The sequence below is a fragment of the Heterodontus francisci genome, chromosome 15 (genome assembly GCF_036365525.1).
Source record: "Heterodontus francisci isolate sHetFra1 chromosome 15, sHetFra1.hap1, whole genome shotgun sequence".
Lineage (NCBI taxonomy): Eukaryota > Metazoa > Chordata > Chondrichthyes > Heterodontiformes > Heterodontidae > Heterodontus > Heterodontus francisci.
The window spans coordinates 25,456,507-25,478,470 of NC_090385.1; the positions used below are offsets into that span (position 1 = coordinate 25,456,507).

The 21,964-nt window shown below is 40.9% G+C and overlaps 1 protein-coding gene across 2 annotated transcripts in view; it reads right to left on the bottom strand.

The window, feature by feature from the left end:
• The window catches only part of zdhhc15b (zinc finger DHHC-type palmitoyltransferase 15b), a 62,780-nt gene extending 53,845 nt beyond the window's left edge, over positions 1–8,935 (bottom strand). Inside the window, exon 1 of one of the 2 annotated variants that reach the window (XM_068047273.1) lies at positions 8,696–8,935. In XM_068047273.1, coding sequence (XP_067903374.1) covers positions 8,696–8,813 — 118 coding nt within the window. In that variant the 5' untranslated portion in view covers positions 8,814–8,935. The remainder of the gene's footprint in view (positions 1–8,695) is intronic. The other variant, XM_068047272.1, reaches the window with a different exon arrangement.
• Positions 8,936–21,964: the final 13,029 nt, after the last annotated feature.

The window sequence follows — 21,964 nt, forward strand, 5'->3', positions numbered from 1 at the left end:
CCAATGAGTATAGGCCCAACCTGCTCAATCCTTTCTCATTAGGCTGATTCCTAGGATGAAGGGCTTGCTTTATGAAACTTCTCTGAACTGCTTCCAATGCAAGTATATCCCTCATTAAGTACGGAGGCCAAAACTGTTAGCAATACCCAATGCCCTAGACAGTTGTATCAAGTTGTATGAGGGGCATTGACAGGTTAGATAGGTAGAAACTTTTTCCCTTAGCGGAGGGGTCAATAACCAGGGGGCTTAGATTTAAGGTAAGGAGCAGGAGGTTTAGAGGGGATTTGAGGAAAAAAAAAATTCATCCAGAGGCTGGTTGGAATCTGGAACACATTGCCTGAAGAGGTGGTGGAGGAAGGAACCATCACAACATTTAAGAATAATTTAGATGAGCATTTGAAACATCATAACATACAAAGCTACGGTCCAAGTGCTGGAAAATGGGATTAGAATAGTTAGGTGCTTGATGGTCGGCACAGACACGATGGGCTGAAGGGCCTGTTTCTGTGTTGTATAACTATGACTAAGAGAACCCTACTTTTATACTCCATCCCCCTTGCAATAAATGCCACATTCCATTTGCCTTGCTAGTTATTTGCTGTATCTGCATGCTAACTTTTTGTGATGAGATGCTAAACAAATGTAAACTTTCTCTTCAAGTTTTTTAAAAATGTGAAACTGTTGCACTTGGCGGCAAACACACCATTTGTGGAAGACTTAGAAGTTTGTAGGATGTCGCATGATGATAAATCAGTCAACCTATTTTAGTTTAGTGCAGAATAAGGGACCTACATTGAAATTCGACCCAAGATGGTGTCACCTCAGTACTCAGTTAGGCCAGTTCCGATGAAGGGTCACTGACCCGAAACGTTAACTCTGCTTCTCTTTCCACAGATGCTGCCAGACCTGCTGAGTGGTTCCAGCATTTCTTGTTTTTATTTCAGTTAGGCCTAGTTAGCATCATATATTGATTTACCTATTGATTTTCAAAAATAGTCAAACTGTCAAATGCAAATCTGCCATTATCAAATACCAAGACCGCAGATTTATTTCAATAAACAAAAAAAGCATCTTTCTTGGCAGTTACTGCTGGTGTTGTCTTTGTTACATGCAACAGTAGTTATTGGTCAATTTCACTTTCTACAGTTGGTATTCTAAGAAACAGCTACCGTAAATACCAATGCTTATGACGTAGACCTGTTAGTGTGAAACATGCACTGGTACAGTTTCTTGCTTCTCTAACACTAGGTACAAATGTTGTGATTGAAATTTCTTGGTTTCATCTTTGAGACACGTGAACTATTAATAGGATTGACAATACAGTTGCACTGAATGACAACAATCTGCATTTATAGAGTACCTCAATGCTAAAAAAAACCTCAAAGCCTTTCACAGAGGCACAACCAAAAGATGGATATCAAGTTAAAGGAGGAGGAGATATTCGGAAGGATGGCTAAAAGCTTGCTCAACAAGGTGGATTCTAAGGAGGGAAGGAGGTTGAGAGCTGAAATCATTTAGACAGGGAATTTCACAGCATGGGGGTGGAGGCAGGCAATGTTACAGTTGGAAGTAGGCAGTTTTTGTAATGGAGCTGACATGGCATTGGTACCACAGCACAGTTCAGAGTCGAGGCTGTAAACAATCTAGTTCAACTGGTAACGATGGCTGGGAAGGAAACAGAATCGGATCACTGGCAACAGCCGAAGTCAATGACTTTGGTCTTCCCAGCTTTAGCTGGACGAAATGACAGCTCATCCACGATTGGTTGTCTGAAAAACAGTTTGTCAAGATAGAGGCAGTACAGGGATTAGGAGCGATGATGGAGCAGTAGGCCTGCGTTTTGTCAGCATACACATGGAAACTGATCCAATGTCTCCAGATGACATTGCCAAGAGGCAGCAGGTAGATGAGTGGGTCAAGGACAGAAGGAACAGTGCAGGGGCAGGAGAAGAAGCCACTGCTGAAGATGTCCTGGCTACGATCAGATAGCTAAGAGCGGAACCCAGAAAAGACAAAATATATCCTTTCTCAAAGACCCACTTCACTCCAATCCTAGCATATGAGAAAAAAGTTGAAGAGAGGAAGAGGAAGAAGTAACGGAGAAAATCACCTTTCAACAGACATAGTTATTGCTGAACACCCTTCCCCCAAAGAAAAGAGATGTCAATTAGGTACATTTGAATTTGGAAAGGCAAGAAGCACTTCAGGAAAATTAAAACTTTTCCACAATTGACAATGTCCTTGTGGAAGTCTATCTTCAGCACAGCATTCGGACACTCCTGCACATCAGCAAGGCCCAGATGTCAGGATTGGGAAATAAAAATTTACATCTCCAGCTCAGGTCCAACATGGCGAGGTGTAAAGTAAGACTCCCTCTAAGCTGTCCAGTTGCCATTTACTCCAACCTCAGAAGCCATCCATCAGTGCAAGGACTTTGGTGGATCAAGGAGAAAGTCCACTACCACCTTCTCAGGGTAACTAGGGCTGGCTAATAAAAATGTGGCTTTTCCAACATTGCCCACATTTTGAACAAAGAACAGCCTCCTCGCTGACACATTTCCATGTCCCGCAGCAGTCATCTTCGCAGTCTGAGTTAAATTGCCCATTTTGTTCATGTGCTAGGCTGTTTTGTGTTGCAGACCTGCACACAGCAAGAAATCTTAAACAGACTGCTTGAACGGATATCACATAGGATCCTTAAAACTGGTTGAGAAGGCTCACTTCCATCCCATCAGTCTGGGATGAATGTGACTCTAGATCTGAAAGCTGAAAGATCATTTTTGCACCACCCATACCCTCAAACAAAAGGGTTTTGAGGAAGGAAGACAGATGAGAGGAAATACACCAAAGATGTCAATGGAGGAAGAGGAAAAGAAAGCTACTGCTCAACTTAACAAGAAAGAAGTGGGGAAATGTAGCGTACAAAGAATATTACACAGCAGTGCACAAAAGTCATACCATTGCAACAATGATTGGGAATAAAATGATCACTAACTATTCTGTATTCAGTACCACATAGCCAGAAAATCTGTATTGAACTCAAGAATGTTAATTAAAATACTTTCAGAAAAGACTTAACATACACAAGTCTCTCTTTGGAATCAGCTCTTCAAATATGGTTTCTGTCCAAAACAGATTTACATCTACACCAACACAATTCTAATTGGCAATTACCAAAAATAATATTGCCCGCTATTTTTCCTTAAGGAGCTTTACAAGCATTTTTATTCCCACTTTTAAGCTTTTACTGCACTAAAGAGTTAGAATAAAAATGGGCCGTTTTAACTGTAATGCCAGGCAAGTTATTTTCTTAAGACTTGGTCTTATGGCAAGCCATGTCAGTTGTCATTGTTCTAAGCCTTAGCTGGAGCCAGTTTGCAGCCAATGAAAATCTAACTTGTCAATGTTGGTGTCAGATAAAAAGCTAAGCAGGATTACTGATTTAGAATTTCAATTTCATTATAAGGGATCTTGGAACTTTTAAACTGGTGCTTTGGGGATCAAATTCTATGATCCCATCCATTTTGCCTTGAAAAATATAAGTCTGTATCGTTGATGAGAAATAAATGTAACCCCAAAAGGCCATTTTAAGGGGAGAAAAGGGAATGAAATGGGAAACTGGAACGTGAATCTTGAACTTTGAGTTTGTAGTGCTCGAGATGGATATCACAACTTCGTAGAAAGATTAATGAGAATGTAACTGAACAAGCACAGGAAGAAAAAAGAGGTAATGAGGTTGATGGTGATGAGAAGATTCTATATTGGGGCTTCAATATGCAGGAGTCATTGGGGGTGCCTGATAAGATGATGCTAATGAATCAAAAGGCAGTAAACGATGAATAGAGCTTGCTGGAATGGGCAAGTGTAACATCAGAGGCTGATATAGAAACACTTTGGAATGCACTATTCACCAATCTCCAGAGCAGAAAAGGTACAGAGGACTGAGAACAAAAGGTTAAAATAATGAGAATAGGCAAGAGAAGATGATTAATTTTTTAATGTAAGCTTTCAGTGTTTAAGATATTTATTTTAGTTGCATTGGAATGTTGTAGTAAGAGGTACTCCCAATATTTGAATAGTTTTATTTGTGCATTGTTAAGGTTTGTTTTTGTACACCAGTAAGCGAGCTGAAAGTGGAGATTGGAAATTCTTGGTGCTGCCAGTGATTAAGATTAGAACGACTAAGTAATGCACATTTTTACAGAGCTACTGAAACTGCATAAAAGCTGACTTCTCCAGCTTGTATGTTCCTAGTTAAATCTGTGTGTATAATCAGCTGATCTTAGCTGGGAAGTCATTAGAAGTTCTACAATTAGCCATTCGATTAATTAGGGTAAGGAAAACAAAGATCAGACAGATTTTTTACCTTTGATCACTATTCAGTGACTCTGCTGAAAACTGCATATCATGCAAAGTTAGGTGAAGATAAGACTGAGTTCAGTAGGCTGCACTCAAAAATAGAACTATGATCAAGCAGGCCACTGACATTCAACTGTCCAGAATCAAATCTGAAGCTACAGGAGCAAGTGGGGACCATCAACATGTGAAACTATAAGCCAGCACCTTCAAAAGAGAGGAGTAAAGGTAAGAAAACGGGGAATAAAATGGAAGCAGAGAATCTTTGCATGAAAGAAAATTGGGGCTGCAATATTCCATCTCAGTCAAAACCCTGAAACTTGTTTAGGAAGATGATGTCAGGAAGGCATTCCCATTTAGTATTCACCATGGGGATGGAAAGATCCTCGTTTTCCACAATGGGAGAATGGATGGAAACAAAAACAAAATCATCCCTTTTAAGAACCTTCCATTGAACAACAAAGTCCTGAGATCTACACTGATTAGGGTTTAGATTACTGGGAGCAATAGACCTTGTATACATTAAAAATGTCTTTTCTAAACAAACCAGCCCTGCATGGACTCTGAAGCTTTCCTCTTTGAAACTGATGTGCCACGAGATCCTCCCGTTTTAATCACAATGTCATTGCCCTTCATAATTCAGCACCCAGCCTTCTCCATAGGTTTTAATGATGCAAAGCTACTTTGTATACAAACTGCAGCATGGGTTCCTCAGGCTCCACAGAGTAATATCACATATCAAATGAATCCTTGCCACATCCAGCTCAAAACCTGGCCCAGCTTTTCTCCATAGGAAGAGCCCTGCCTACTTTGCATCAATGGAGTCTAATACGCTTGTTACCCAGTTCTGTGTCCACATCGCAAGCAAACTATGCTCCACAAAAATAACACAATTATACAGTAGATGGTAAAGTGAGACTGGTGTGGTGAAACCCAGTTTGCTTGTACAAAAAAAAAGCTCACAAATGATTGGGGAAAGCATCTAAAGAAAATGTAAATTACATGGAGTAAAGACAAACCTTAATACGTGTCTGAAACCAAAAACAGAAAATTACACAGCAAGTTCAGTGTTGAAGAGAATAGACAGGTTAACCCTTCAAGTGTCATTCTTTGTCAGACCAGCACTAAAAGCTGATAGGTAAGCAAGCATTTGAGCAAGGCTTGGAAAAAAAAGTGGGAAGCAGGGAAGAGAAAAACAACAAGGAGTCTGTAGGTCATTAACTCTTTCACTGTCATTAGAAAACCAACTGTTTCCCTTCACTATTCTCCCCACCCTATTAAAATGCTTGCTTGTCTTTCAGTTCTGGCAAAGGGTCACACCCAAAATGTGAACCTGTCTTTCCTCTTTACAGATGCTGACAAGCTGCTACATATTTTCAGCATTTTCTGGTTGTGCTTCCAATTTGGGAGAGCAATGTTGACTCTGCATCATTATTTGAAGTTAATCAGAATTCTTACAGTACATGATATGAGCAGTGAAGTGTGAAAATATGGGAATCATTAGCAAACCTGAAAGATGGTCTTCATTTTGAAGACCTGGTAGCAACTTAAAGGGGTCAGTAAATCTGTAGCTTCAGATAGAAGGATCTAGCCACCACTGGACTAAAGTAAGGGAGGAAGATAGCAGTTTTTATATTATCTATTGCTGGTTCTTTTTTTTTATACAGTGCATCTCATTAGAAAATGTCATGGTATGCTGAGATTCAGAGGCAATGTGCTGTCACTAAATCCATAAGCTTCCCATTAGGCTTAGAGTCCTGGGGGTTATTGACAAGATTTAGATAGGATTACAGCAAGGTTATGTAATGGCTCTTTAGAATCCCTGTGGAATTTGGCTGGAACACATCCTGAAAGAGCAGAATCGAACTCCATCTCAAATGCAAGCAATTACACAGTAATTCCCTCCAACCCATTGGGATATCCTATACAAATCATTAAAAACAATTGACAAATTTGATCTAAATTTCCAACACAACATTAGGTAAAGATTGAACTTCTGATAACATCTGGCACTGCAGCAAGCAACTGGAAACAGTATCTTCAGATAGCAGTTTGTATGCAGCATTTGTGTCTTATAACCAACTGCAGGATTTCAATGACAGATACCCTGAAGGTATATATCAGAGGCAGGACAGCAATATAGTCAGGACTAAAACTATTCTTAAAAAATCCTTTGTCTGGCAATTTAAAAAGCCTAGTGTAACTACAATAGCATCATACCTATGACAATTTGCTTCAAATATAATGAATCCTGTTTCAATACTTCTCTCCTCGAAATACTCTTGTTGCAGTTTACTTTTAGGTTAATTTAATTTCCATTGATCACACATTGTTTACGTCGTATTTTCACAGTGCATGAAGTTATAATCCAAAAATACAAACTGTGTGAATCAATGATCAGAAATAAAATGGAACCCTAACAAGTGACAGTCAACATGGTTTTAGAAGAGGTAGACCTCATCTCTGACTAATCTCATACTCTTTTGAAGCAGTAACATCTTGATTGAGGAGTAAGCCATATGCTGTAGTGTCCTTTCACTTCCAAAATGCCTTTTGATAAAGTAAAGCAGTAGAGATAACATTTCACCTGGAACAGTGTCATGGATTAAGAATTGGCTAGTGGGAAGGAAAGAGGGTAGTCATGAGGAGTTAGATTTCCATTTCCCTCTTCTTAAATCAGTCCTCTCAGATCAAACTTTTAGGTACCCTTCCTAATCACCTATACATTGGATCGGTGTTCATTTTTGCTTATGTCCCTCAGAAATGTCTTGAATTTTTTTTCTACGTTAAAGGCACGATATTATTACAAGTTGCAGCTGAATTGGAATTGCCCCAAGGGTCCATGCTGAACCATGGTGCATAGAAGTGACCAGGTTTAGGGCCTAGGCACCTGAAAGTACAGCCCTCGAGAGTGGAGCGATTAAAATCAGGGATGTGCAAGAGGCCAGAATTGGAGGAGCACAGAGATCTGAAGGTTGTAGGTCTGGAGAAGGTTACAAAGATGGGGAGGGGCAAGGTCATGGAGGGATTTAAAAATAAGGATAAGAATTTTAAAACTGAGGTTTTATCCGATCTGGTTCTGCCTCGGACAGTTGCCATGGAGAAGGGATGGAGTAGGTGACTCGGGAATGGAATTTGTGGCAAAGACCAAAGAAATTGGCTGAAGTCTTCCAAATAATTAGTTGGAGGAAATTTCTGCTCATTCAGTATTGGATGTTGGTCAAATAGTGTGATAAATCAGAAACACAGTGGGGTTGAGAGAGGTTGTGGAACCTGACATCGTGTTTTTGCCCAGGGACAGCATGTAAATGAGACAAAACTGAAGCTGTTCAAGATTCATCCTGAGCACTGTGTCCAGTTCTGGTTATCTATGCATAAGAGAAACATCAAACCCTGGAAGCAGAGAAGAACCATAAGGTTGATCCTTAGGGACAGAGCAGAATGAGAGGAAAACTTGTCGAGGTAATCTTGTAGAGATATACAATATTATACAAAAGCCAAACCTAGAGTGTTACTTAAAGTTAAACAAGGACTGCCGAACAAAAGGACCTGGTACAAACTAGTAAGAAGCAAATTCAGGAAAGCATCAAGAAGCAGTTCTTCATTCGGAGTGTATCTATATCATTGGATTGAGTATTGAGTTATGCCTAAGGAACCTGCTTGCATATGACACAGCAACACCATAGTTATTGCAAACAACTGCTGATCTTGGACAAATGCTCACTGCCTAATTGCAGACCTGGCTCTTGTTACACTCGCCTCTGTCCACAATCAGGACACGTACCTGACAGAATCAAATTACCCACCCAGAGTATCAGCAGAAAACTAACTGGAATCTGACCTTTTACATGAGTTATAATTCAATTTCGCTTGAAAGCCTTTCCCATGAAGAGGAGAACAGAACACGGGAAATGAAACTGGACTAAATCTGTACCATGTATATTTATATGTATCAATGTATATTTATATGTATCAACTGGAAATCTGAAAACTGCCTTAACGTTGGGTAGAATCAGGCTTTAATTGCTGAGTTTCTAATAGCTATAACTTCAGAATTTATTGTAAAATAGGTGAAACTACAACTGGGACTGTTAACAGCACCCTACCTAAATAATCTGTATGTATATTTAAACACTGCTGTAAGATTTTAAAAGTTGAGCAGCAACTTCTTACACTGTAAATTCCTCTTGTCCTGACAGCTTGTTAAAGGCCCAAATACTGAGTGGGATGTGATCTGAGCTTTGATGCTAACAGACCCGGTGTCTTTTATCCCTCACTGGATGCAGCCAATAACTTCCTACTCCTGTCAGCACCAGTTCCACAACAAAGAGCCACTTACACACACACAGCTCGAACACATAGGCGTAGTAAGACCACAGCACGACCAGGGTGATGATGAGCACAGGAATCCAGGCCAAGACCCGCTGACAGCACCACAGCCCCCGCGATATCGCCATCTTTCCCACCCGGCCTACCGGCCGGCCTCGTCACCACCGGAACACGGAGCGTCCGCCTCCTCGCTCTCAGCCACACAGACTCCGCCGAACGCCTCGGCCCTCTTCGGGGATTTCCGGAACAGAGCCGGCTCTCTTTGAGAGTTTCCGGCACAGCGCCGGCCCTCTTCGGCTATTTCCGGGACAGCACCGGCCCTCTTCGGCTATTTCCGGGACAGCGCCTCGTTTCAGAAGACTTCGATAATTTCCGATCGGCACAATCACAAACACAAACACCAATGAGCATTGAGAACAAGAGCGGCGGAGCATCGATGCAGTGGCGTCTCCTAGCGCTGAGGATGAATAACTGCCTGGGATCTATACTGTCTTCTAAGGGCAATATCACTGATAAGTTGGGTGGTTATTTGTAATACAGCTACCAATGAATTAATAAATTCTCGAATTAATTTTAGAAATCTTGTATCTACAATAACTATATAAAACCATTGGAATGTTTTCAAACAAAAACAAGCTCCAGTTAAATCTAAAGAAAGAATTTGCATTTATCAAATGTGGTAAAAAAAGACACCCACAAACAGCAACAAGATGAATGATCACTTAACTTTTAAAAAATCATTTAATTTTCAGATGTGACTGGGCAACTTGAAGCTATACTGCCACTCCCTCTCCCAATTGTCACTCTAGTGCCTTGCTAGAGAGCAGAAAAACTTAAAACTCCTCCAGCACACTGTTTCCTCAAACCTTCCTCCTCCATTTTTTGTATTCTTTCATGGGATGTAAGCATTGCTGGCTAGGCCAGCATTTATTGCACATCCCTAATTGCCCTTGAGAAGCTGATGGTGAGCTGCTTTCTTGAACCATTGCAGTCCATGTGTTGCAGGTACGAATGGATATGACCCAGATAAATTGGAATCAAAGATTGGCAGGCAAAACAGTAACTGAACAATGGGCTGCCTTTAAAGAAGAGATAGTTTGGGCACAGTAAAGGTATAGTCCCACGAAAGGGAAAGATAGGGCAAACAAATCCAGAGTGCCTAGATGACAAAAGATAGAGATTAAGATGAAGAACAAAAAAGTGCGCATGTGACAAATGCCAGATGGATAATACAACTGAGAACCAGGCTGAATATTGAAGGCTCAGTGGGGAATTGAAAAAGCAAATAAGAGAAGCGAACAGAGAATATGAAAACAGACCAACAACTACCATAAAAGGGAATCCAAAAGTCTTCCATAGGCATATAAATAGTTAAAGGGTAGTAAAAGGAGGAGTGGGACTGATTAGGAATCAAAAAGGGGATTCACTCATGGAGGCAGGGGGCATGGCTGAGGCATTAAATGAATACTTTGCATCTGTCTTTACCAAGGAAGAAGATGCTGCACAGGTCATGGTGAAACAGGAGGTAATTCAGACACTTGAAGCGTTTAAAATTGATAAGGAGGAGGTATTAGATAGGCTGTCTGTACTTAAAGTATATAAGGCACCAGGACCGGATGAGATGCATCCAAGGATACTGAGGGAAGTGAGAGTGGAAACTATGGAGGCAGTGGCCATAATTTTCCAGTCTTCCTTTTTCTTGGGGGCAGTGCCAGAGGATTGGAGAATTGCAAATGTTACATCCTTGTTTAAAAAAATGGTATAAAGATAAGCCCAGCCACTACAGGTGAGTCAGTTTAACCTTGGTGTGGGGGGAAACTTCTAGAAATGATAATTCAGGAAAAAATTAATAGTCACTTGGGCAAATGTGGGTTAATTAAGGAAAGCCAGCAGGGATTTGTTAAAGGAAAATCGTGTTTAACTAACTTGTTTGAGTTTTTTGATGAGGTAACAGAGAGTGTTGATGAGGATAATGCTGCTAATGGTGTACATGGACTTCCAAAGGCATTTGATAAAGTGCGGCACTACAGATTTGTGAGCAAAGTTATAGCTCATGGAATAAAAGGGACAGTAGCAACATGGATACGAAATTGGCTAAGTGTCAGGAAAACAGAGAGTAGTGGTTAATGGATGTATTTCGGGCTAGAGGAATGTTTGTAGTGGAGTTCCCCTGGGGGTCACTGTTGGGACCATGGCTCTTCCTGATATATATTAATGACCTAGACATAGACCTTGGTGCCCAGAGTACAATTTCAAAATTGCAGATGACACGGAACTTGGAAGTATTGTGAACTCTGTGGAGGATAGTGTAGAACTTCAAAAGGACATGGACAGGTTGGTGGAATGTGCGGACAAGTAGCAGATGAAATTTAAGGTAGAGAAGCGTGAAGTGATTCATTTTGGTAGGAAGAATGCGGAGAGACAATATAAAATAAAGGGTACAATTCTAAAGGGGATATAGGAGCAGAGGGACCTGGGGGTATATATGCATTGTCATGCTAGGCCCCCACCTGCCAAGAACGGGGCACATTGATTTTGTCATGAACATTGATTTTAAACTGTTACTGGAGTTAAGAGAGGACTTGTTGAACAGATCAGCTGTGGCTGGAAATGACATTTGCATATTAACAGACAGTGATTGGGAGGACAAAGCAGCCATTCCCTGACATTCAACCCACAAGGGACTTTTGATCACCAGATGTTGAAGGTGGGGGAGCTCACATTCCAGGTTGACTGCTAAGATGGCCGAATACACAAACCGACATGGTCAAACTAGCTAGTCACATGACTAACCTGTTGGGCAACCTGAGTTTTTTGAATTTGTACAAACAGTTTGGGCAGAAAAGCTGTTTGCTCCTGGACTGAGAAGATCTCTCTCCTATCTGCTCCCATCTCTTTCTCAGAAGCCTCTGAATCCACTGAAGACACATGAACCCCAAGAGAGAAAAGTCTCCTACAGTGAACAAGGTTTAAGAAGAATACTGGGCCCCAATGAAAAGCAAGATCTACCTACAATCAAGGACTCTACACTGTGCTCTAAGAACTGTAACAAAAACTCTTCAGATATTGCCTCAAACCTTTCCACTTTATTTTTCTTCTGCTCTTTTCTGTCTCTATTTGCACGTGTGTATCGTGTTTGGATGCTCGCATGGGCGCATCATGTATCCGTAGAGACGTTAACCGAATTAGAGTTTAAGTTTAATAAGTTTCAACTTTTCTTCTTTAAACCTGAGAAAGCCTGTTTGTGCTGGTTTCTTTGCCTTATAATTGGAAAGCGGTGAACAAGGATTTACCAAGGGGGAGCCAAAAGACCAGGTGAAGCCTGAAAGGGACCCCTAGACTTCTTTCTCATCTGGTCGTAACAGCATAAATCATTGAGAGTGGCAGGACAGGTTGAGAGAGTGGTTAATAAAGCATACAGTATCCTAGGCTTTATTAATAGGGGCATAGAGTACAAAAGCAAAGAAGTTATGTTAAACCTGTATAAAACCCTGGTTCGGTCTCACCTCGAGTATTGTGTCCAGTTCCGAGCCCCACACTTTAGGAAAGATGTGAAGGGATTAGATAGAGTGCAGAAAAGATTCACAAGAATGGTTCCAGGGAATGGTCCCAACTTCAATTACGTAGATAGATTGGAGAAGTTGGGACTGTTTTCCTTGAAGAGAAGAGAAGATTGATAGGAGATTTGATAGGGTCGATAGGGAAAATTTTTTCCCATTGGTGGAAGGATCGAGAACAAGAGGGCACAGATTTAAAGTAATTGACAAATGAAGGAATGGCGACATGAGGAAAAACATCTTCACGCAGCGAGTGGTTAGGATCTGGAATGAGAGTGTGGTAGAGGCAGGTTATCGGAAAAGGAAGACTATGCAGGGTTATGGGGAGAAGGCGGGGGAGTGGCACTAAAGTGATTTATGACTTTAACCCCTTATAGGGACTAAACCAAATCAAGCGTACATGCCTATAAGTCTCCCTTAATTAAGTTCAGACCAGACAGATTCCTACAGACACTTGTTTGGGTGTGAAGAACTGAACTAGTCTTCCCTCAAAGAAAGAAAATCAACAGAGAATATTACTATCTTTCGGATAGCCTATTTAAAAAATAATTATAGCTAAGTCATAAATATCCCAGATATTATAAGGGTCTGGGAAACTCTCTTCAAAAAGTATCTCCCCACTTAAGGAGACAGAGAGAGGGGGTTCTTGTAGTTTTATACAGAATGCTACATGAGACGATTTATTAACTTTTATATATTCATGAAAGATTTGAACATGCAATACACTTTAAGTGACTAAGTATACTACAATATCAAAGATTAAGAGCTGTAAAACATAATCGTATTTCTAAAATAGAATCCAAAAGTTCAACCCTGACAATATTACAGCAAAATATATTAGAATATCCATCCAAATTTAAAGTAAACTTTTACCTGAAATTCCCCGAGTACCATATGTTAGAAGTATTGATGAGGAATTCAATACTTCTGTCTTTTTGATTCAAAACTCTCATGTTTATACTGTTTCTAATCTTTCATCTTTGGAATGTAGGTGCTACCTTTCTGTGTATGTTTTCCTGCTTTTGAGATCCATATATGGAAATATCATTAGCTACCATCCTCACTTAATATATTTGCTGGAAATCCCCTTCTCTTGAAGTTGTGAACTTTTATCTGGTCAAAATGTTTGTAATTGAGTTTACGTGGCATCTGTTTTCGTACGTACCATTTCATGCTGTAATTTATCATCTGCAATTGTCTTTTTAGGGTACCTTGTACCATTCTTTTGAGTCAGTCTGTCTATATCACTAGCACTATCAACTAATTAACTTTATAGCCATCCTGTACTGACTTCACACAGGATGTTTCAATGTGTGTCATGTTCTAATTCCATTGTAGCAGAGACCTTGGGAGACCTTGGAATGGATTTTTTAAACTCTATCCTGAAAGGGGAATTTCAGTGAGTCTTGAAAGCTGACCATTTATTCAATCTTTAATTCTAAAAGGTATAATGTATTAATTATATCTAAATTGTACCTAAAATTAAGCCTAATATACCTATGTTTCATCACAGCACAAGGTAAATTGCTCCTTCGGAGTGTCAACACAGACATGATAGGCTGAATGGCTTCCTTCTGTGCAGTAACAGTTCTGTGTGATTCTGTGTGAGGTGCACTCACAGTGCTGTTAGGGAGGGAGGTCCAGGATTTTGACCCAGCAACAATGAAGGAGTAGCGATTATAGTTCCAAGTCAGGATGGTATGTGACTTGGAGGGGATCTTGTAGGTGGTGGTTGTTGCATTTTGTGTTATAACATGGACACACCAATTACACAGACAAGATCAGTGAATCCAAAAGGCAGGCTCTTTAATTGAAGTTACTAACCATACACAGCAATACTGGGAAGCTGCTTTACATTGTTGTTCCTGTGGCTGCTTGCAGCAAGTGCTTAGAGGTCACAAGGGTGTGTCCATCACATCCTGTCTGGTGATGGACAGCCATACACGCCCCTTAAAGCTATACTGCAGTACTTAAAACAATACCACAACAGTGGTGTTCTCATGCACCTGCTGCCTTGTCCTCCTGGTGGCAGAGGTTGTGGGTTTGGAAGCTGCTGTTGAAGGACAAGTTGCTGCAGTTTATCTTGTAGATGGTACACACTGCTGCCACTGTGCGTTGGTGGTGGAGGGAGTGAATGTTTGTGGATGGGGTGCCGAGCAAATGGCTGCTTTTCCCTTGATGATGTTCAGCTTCTTGAGTATTGTTGGAGCTGCATTCATCCAGGCAAGTGGAGAGTATTCCGTCACACTCCTGACCTGTGCCCTGTAGATGGTGGACAGGCTTTGGGGAGTCAGGAGGTGAGTTACTCACTGCAAAATTCCCATTCTCTGACCTGCTCTTGTAGTCACAGTATTTACATGGCTGATCCAGTTCAGTTTCTGGTCAATGGTAACTCCCCAGGATGTTGATGGTGGGAGATTCAGCGATGATAATGCCATTGAATGTCAAGGGGAGATGGCTAGATTCTCTCTTGTTGTAAATGGTCATTGCCTGCCACTTGTGTAGTGCAAATGTTACTTACCACTTATTCGCATCTTCACCTTGCATTCAAAATACGAGATACTTACCAATGTTTTTGTGGCTGACATTGAGGCCATGTGCATAGCTGTCACTGGTTCCACTAACTTCCCCGAGTTCCTAACTTCAACACCTGTCTTCCATATCAACTGAGTCATTGCCCATTCCATTTTATGCCATTTCTTCCCCTCAGCTCTCAATACATTTATCTCATCCATAATACTAAAGACCAACTCCTGTCTCCCATTTCTGGAATACACAACTTCACCCTCTTAGCTCCACGTGTACTATTACCATCCATTTCTTTGGGGACTGTCATTATCTCCTTGCAAAACCACTGCTATCACCCTTGCCTCAAAAAACCCAATCTCAAACTCTCTATTCTCTTTAACTTGCAACCTAGCTGCTACCTGCCCTTTCTTTTCAATGTCTTGGGCCTAGTCGTTGCCTTGGAACTATACGTTTAGTTTCTCCCCAACTCCTTATTCAAGACCCTCCAATCCAGCTTCTGCCTCACTATTACCTGACTTATCTCATTTTCTTTCCTTTTGATTTCAACCTTGGAGTACTTCACCTAGATTCCTTAAAAAAGAAATACTTGCATTTATATACGCCTTTTAAGACCTCAGGATGTCCCAAAGTGTTTTAGAGCCAATTAAGTACTTTTGAGGTGTAGTCACTGTCCTTATATTTCCCCACTGTCCAATATTTTCTGTATCATATAAATGAGCCTAGTTAAAAACTCCTTAAGAAAGAACATATAATATTCAGTTAGACTCTTTCTTCCAGTGAAGCAATACTAAAGTTAGCACCACAATTATGTTAAAAAAAAACCTTTTACTTGGCACTGCACATCATAATTTGTTTTAGGGCGGTCCTCCTTTCTAGATGTATTTATTTATAATTTCTTTCTTGTACTTTCTGTTTCTCTTCCTCTGTCATTTCTGTGACTGAAAAAGCCAAGGAGTGACCTGTATCCAGATCTTCACCATGTCATTTGCCAGTGTCATTCTGGAACCCATCAGTGGAATGCGTGGACCTATCTCTAGTATTTGCCTTCCTTTTTTGGAACTAACATTTGGCCTTTCTCACTGTAGGAAATTGCTGGTGCAAACCTATGCCCTATTACTTTTTATGGCATATGAATTGATGTGTGAGTGGATCACATCACCATTGCATGGCACAATTACTTGGTATGGCAGTAAATATACAACCACTTGAGGTGAATTAGTACACCAATGTATTAGCCCAGCATTCCACTGTGGATTGTATTGATGTGCCAACTATCCCAACACACAACCTTCTTTTAATAGGTATTCTAAATCATTGCTGTATTATATCTATATGACTGCCAGTTCCCAAAAGCAGCACAGACACAGTGAGTGGCCTGAATATTTTAGCAGAAATGTACCCATGGTGCTTCCATAATCAAGTCTTATCCACTGACACTCCTATCACATGTGTCACTGTATTAGTCACTAACCCCAGGAACTCCCAATAGCATTATTAAAATTTTCAAAAAACAATATATGTGAATTATTAATAACAATAGCTGCAATGGATCCTGTCCCACAAGACAGCAATACAATATTCAGCCTTGCTATTGTAGTTATGAGAGAACGGAATCCCTGTTGTAACACTGTCTGAGCTATCTCTTTCCTTCTAATTTGGCTGCAGTGAGTTACACCATTCAGTAGCAAAAGTCTGATTCATGTGCATGAAGTAAGTCCATTTTATGGCCTACAGCATTTTTTCAGACAATGTTCCAAATGACACCCTATGTATGTCAAGCTGTCTATACATGCATACATTATTTAGGCAGCAGGCTGTTGAAATGATATTTGTGCAAAACAGCCTTATAAGGACATGATCATGACACAAATTCAGAGTAAATATATTTATAAACATAAATAGATTTATATTAAAACATGTCATTTAACAATGTATGGGCATACCTCATTTTGAACAATGACACCCATTAAGAATTATTAAAAGACATTCTAATGCTTTCCATTTCCAATTATTTTGGTGACTGTGGTGGTTTTCTTTGTCCATGCGACCTTATACATATATTGTTCAGCATGAAAATTATAGCCATTTTTCTTCATAATTTTCTTCCTCCCACCTCATTCCTCCGAAGGAGAGAAATATTTTGCATTTAGTGCCTTTTGTGACTTCAGAACAACTAATGAATTACTTTTAAAGCATATTCACTATTGTTATGTAGTCAGATATGACAGCCAATTTGCAAAGAAAGGTCAAAAAAATAGGCAGAAATTGCCAATCTATCTTTTTTGAACTTCACTGAGGGACAAATGTTGGCTAAGACACTTGGAAAACTTACCTGCTGTTCTTCAAATAGTGCCATGGGTTCTTTCACATCAAGACATGGCCTTGCTTTAATGTCTAATTCAAAAGACAACATCTCCAACAATGCAATACTTCCTCAATACTAACTCTTCTGTCAAGAAAAAACAATATGGCAAATAAAGAATATTAATTCATTGGATGGAAACTTACATTCAGCTTTTAATGGAAAAAATCCTGCAGTTAACTTTTAAAAAACTGGCAGCCAAGATGGCCACTGCAATTTGCATCTGAAACACCTTTTCAGATTCCAAGGCCCCAACCGGTGACAGATGTCTGAGGAGCATGGACCCAGAACAATGGCTTGCTCTAAGTGATTGAATTACCTAAGATTGCTTCATTAGCATGGCATTCAAGGCAATCCTAATACCTTGACTTTAAAAGACCAAACCCCACCAAGTACAAATATTGCCATCCTGGGGCCTGGAGAGCCAATTACGAACCTTGAATCTTATTAGAAGTTTCCAGAGCCAAGCCGGCCAGCCACAAAGTGCACTTTGACCAGGCAAAGATTTCAAGAATACAACTTCAGCCAGAAGACCACCAAATCATCCAACCTCACAGATTATGTATTTAATTTTTATTTATTCTGGACTCTAATCAAACCACAAAATCTATTTTTCACTCTGCAATCTATTTGTGTGTGTGAGATTCTCATGTGAATGTGTGCGTGAATGTGTAACTTTTTTTTAGATCGGGTTTAGATTGTTAAGTACAACAAACTCACCTCTTTCTGGTTTAAACTCAAGAAAACCTGTCTGGTTCTTTCATGATCACATTAAAGGTAAAAGATAAAACACTCACTGAGGTGGTTAGCACAACCACTGTTTAAAAAGAAATAAACCCCATTGTGGTCAAATAAGAGGAAGGGCAAGAGGGGAGCCTGTGACCCCTCCTCACCTGACTGTAACATTCCACTCTTTTATAGAGATACTCTTTCCTCTTCTAATCTTCCCAGTTCATAATGGCATTTTGCACTCCCCGACCCCTGCCATTTGCTGCTGGTTACATCGATGTAATTTAGTGGATCTTTCCAAGCACCCCCGACTGGGTTTGTATTGCATTCACTAGCAATGATTTACTAGGTGTATATCCAACTCTGTTTACAATAATATTTTCAGCTTGTGTTGCACGTACTATGTTGGATATATCCTTCAGCTACATGGCAAAGGTATTGGGGAAGATGGGTTGGCCGATGGGTAGTTCATTGACATTTTTTAAATTGAAAGGACTAATTGGAGAACTCTTTCAAAGAGTAGGCATAGGCACGATGGGCCGATTAGCCTTCTTCTGTGCTGTTTTGTTATGTGATTCTATCCTACGGTATTTGTTTCTTTTATTATGAAACCAGTTTCTGTAGTACATCTGCCCAACTATCACCCCTGCCTTTGTGCAAGTCCATCAGTTCCCCATTCCCCTATGCATCGACTTCTAAATCCTCATGGTTGTTTACAGAACTCTGTTCCCTTCCTCTTCTCTATCCCTTCAATTTCCTTCAGCCTTCTATCCTTGCTCAGACCTTCCACACTTCCAAGGCTGGTCTTTTATTCAACCTTCTTTCCACTGTACCATCAGCGAGAGAGCTTTCAACCATCTTGCCTCTATGTGAATCTCTCCCTAAACCCCAGCACCTTTTCAACAGTTTTTAACACCTCGCTGACTTCCATGAGACTCCTGCTCATGTTTCATCTCCAACTGTGAAGCACTTTGTGATAAAAACAGAAAATAAACCCCACAAACACTCAGCAGATCAGGCAGCATCTTTGGAGAGAGAATCCGAGTGAACTGTCTGGATATTAACAGGGGTGGGTTTTGTAGGCAGGAGGGTGGAGTTTGGACTGGAAATCTAAAAGTCTGGGTTTCTCCACAGGCTCAGGAGTTTTAATCCACAGTGTGTCTTTTGTACCTCACAGGCTCCCTACCTAGAAGTCCGCCTAATTGACAGTCTTGACTTCCTTTCAGACAGGGAGGACGCTGGAGCAGGCCGCAGCTCTGGGTCTTTTCCCCATCCAGGTAGGTGTCCAATCCCTGACCCGGGGGCGGTGGGGTGTGGCCCAGGCGGAACCCAAACTGAACATTAGTGTGTAGGTTATTGGCAAGTAAGCAAGGGTACAAAAGTATAGTGGTTTTGTTACTGGACTAGTAAACCAGAGGCCTGGACGATTGATCTGGAGACCTGAGTTCAAATCCCACCACAGCAGTTGGGGACTTTGAATTCAGTTAATTATATCTGGAATTAAAAAGCTGGTATCAGTAATGGTGACCATGAAACTATTGGATTGTCATAAAAACCCATCTGAGTCACTAATGTCCTTTATGGAAGGAAATCTGCAGCCTTTGCCCATTCTGGCCTATTTTTGAATCCCGACCAACTGCAGTGTGGTTGACTCTTATCTGGCCCTTGAAGTGGGCAAGCAAGCCACTCCGTTGTACCAAGTCGCTACGCTTGCAATGGTTTAAAAGGGCAGTTCAACACCACCTTCTCAAGGGTAATTAGGGATGGTCAATAAGATCATAAGATCATAAGAACTAGGAGCAGGAGTAGGCCGTCCGGCCCCTCGAGCCTGCTCCGCCATTCAATAAGATCATGGCTGATCTTTTCGTGGACTCAGATCCACTTACCCGCGCTCCCACCGTATCCCTTAATTCCTTTATTGTTCAAAAAGATATCAACCTTAGCTTTAAAAACGTTTACTGAAGAAGCGTCAACTACTTCACTGGGCAAGGAATTCCATAGATTAACAACCCGCTGGGTGAAGAAGTTCCTTCTTAATTCAGTCCTAAATCTGCTCCCTCTAATCTTGAGGCGATGCGCTCTTGTCCTAGCTTCACCTGCCAGTGGAAACATCCTCTCTACTTGTATCTTATCTATTCCCTTCATGATTTTATATGTTTCTATAAGATCCCCCCTCATTCTTCTGAATTCCAATGAATATAATCCCAATCTACTCAGTCTCTCCTCATAAGCCAACCCCCTCAACTCTGGAATCAACCTAGTGAACCTCCTCTGCACCCTCTCCAGTGCCAGTATATCCTTTCTCAAGTAAGGAGACCAAAACTGCACACAGTAGTCCAGGTGAGGCCTCACCAGTACCTTATACAGCTGCAACATAACCTCTCTGCTTTTAAACTCAATCCCTTTAGCAATGAAGGACAAAATTCCATTTGCCTTCCTAATTACTTGCTGTACCTGCAGACCAACCTTCTGCGATTCATGCACAAGGACACCTAGGTCCCTCCGCATAGCAGCATGCTGCAACTTTTTACCATTCAAGTAATAATCCTTTTTCCTGTTACTCCTACCGAAATGAATGACTTCACATTTATTAACATTGTATTCCATCTGCCAGACCTTTGCCCAATCACTCAATGTATCTATGTTCCTCTGCAAAGTTTCACAGTCATCTGCACACTTTGCTCTGCCACTCATCTTAGTGTCATCTGCAAACTTTGACACCCTACACGTGGTCCCCAACTCCAAATCATCTATATAAATTGTAAATAATTGCGGTCCCAACACCGATCCCTGAGGCACACCACTAGTGACTGATTGCCAACCAGAATAGCACTCATTTATCCCCACTCTCTGCTTCCTGTTAGTCAACCAATCCTCTATCCATGCTAATACTTTACCCCTGACGCCATGCATCCTTATCTTATGCAGCAGCCTCTTGTGCAGCACCTTGTCGAAGGCCTTTTGGAAATCTAGGTACACCACATCCACTGGGTCCCCATTGTCCACCTTGCTCGTAATGTCATCATAGAATTCCAAAAGATTTGTCAAGCATGACCTGCCCTTCATGAACCCATGCTGCGTCTGCCCAACGGGACAATTTCTATCGAGATGCCCTGCTATTTCTTCCTTGATAATAGACTCAAGCATCTTCCCCACTACAGAGGTTAAGCTAATTGGTCTATAATTCCCCATCTTTTGTCTACCTCCCTTTTTAAACAGTGGCGTCACATCTGCTGTTTTCCAATCAACTGGGACTGCCCCAGAATCCAGCGAATTTTGGAAAATTACCGTCAGTGCACCTGCTATTTCTCCCGCCATCTCTTTTAGTACCCTGGGATGCATTCCATCAGGGCCAGGAGACTTATCAATCCTTAGCTCCATTAGCTTGCCCAACACTACCTCTTCCGTAATAATGATTGTTCCCAGGTCCTCACCTACGTTTGTCTCTTTGTCAATTACTGGCATGTTATTAATGTCCTCCACTGAGAAGACCGATACAAAATACCTGTTCAATGCCTCGGCCATTTCATCATATCCCATAACTAAATTCCCCTTCTCATCCTCTAAAGGACCAACGTTTACTTTAGCCACTCTTTTTCGTTTTATATATTTATAGAAACTTTTGCTATCTGTCTTTATATTCTGTGCTAGTTTTTTCTCATGTTCCATCTTACTTTTCTTTATAGCTCTTTTTGTAGCTTTCTGTTGACCTTTAAAGTTTTCCCAATCTTCTAGTTTCATGCTGCTTTTGGCCACTTTGTATGCCTTCTTTTTCAATTTGATAGCCTCCCTTATTTCCTTAGACACCCATGGCAGATTACCCCTTTTCTTCCAGTCCTTCCTTTTCACTGGAATATACTTTTGCTGAGCACTTTGAAAAATTGCTTTGAAAGTTCTCCACTGCTCGTCAACTGTCCCACCATAAAATCTTTGTTTCCAGTCCACTTTAGCCAAGTCCTCCCTCATTCTATTGTAGTCCCCCTTGTTCAAGCACAGGACCCTGGTATTGGATTTTATCTTCACACTCTCCATCTGTATTCTAAATTCAACCATACTGTGATCACTCCTTCCAAGCGGATCCCTAACCATGAGGTCATTAATT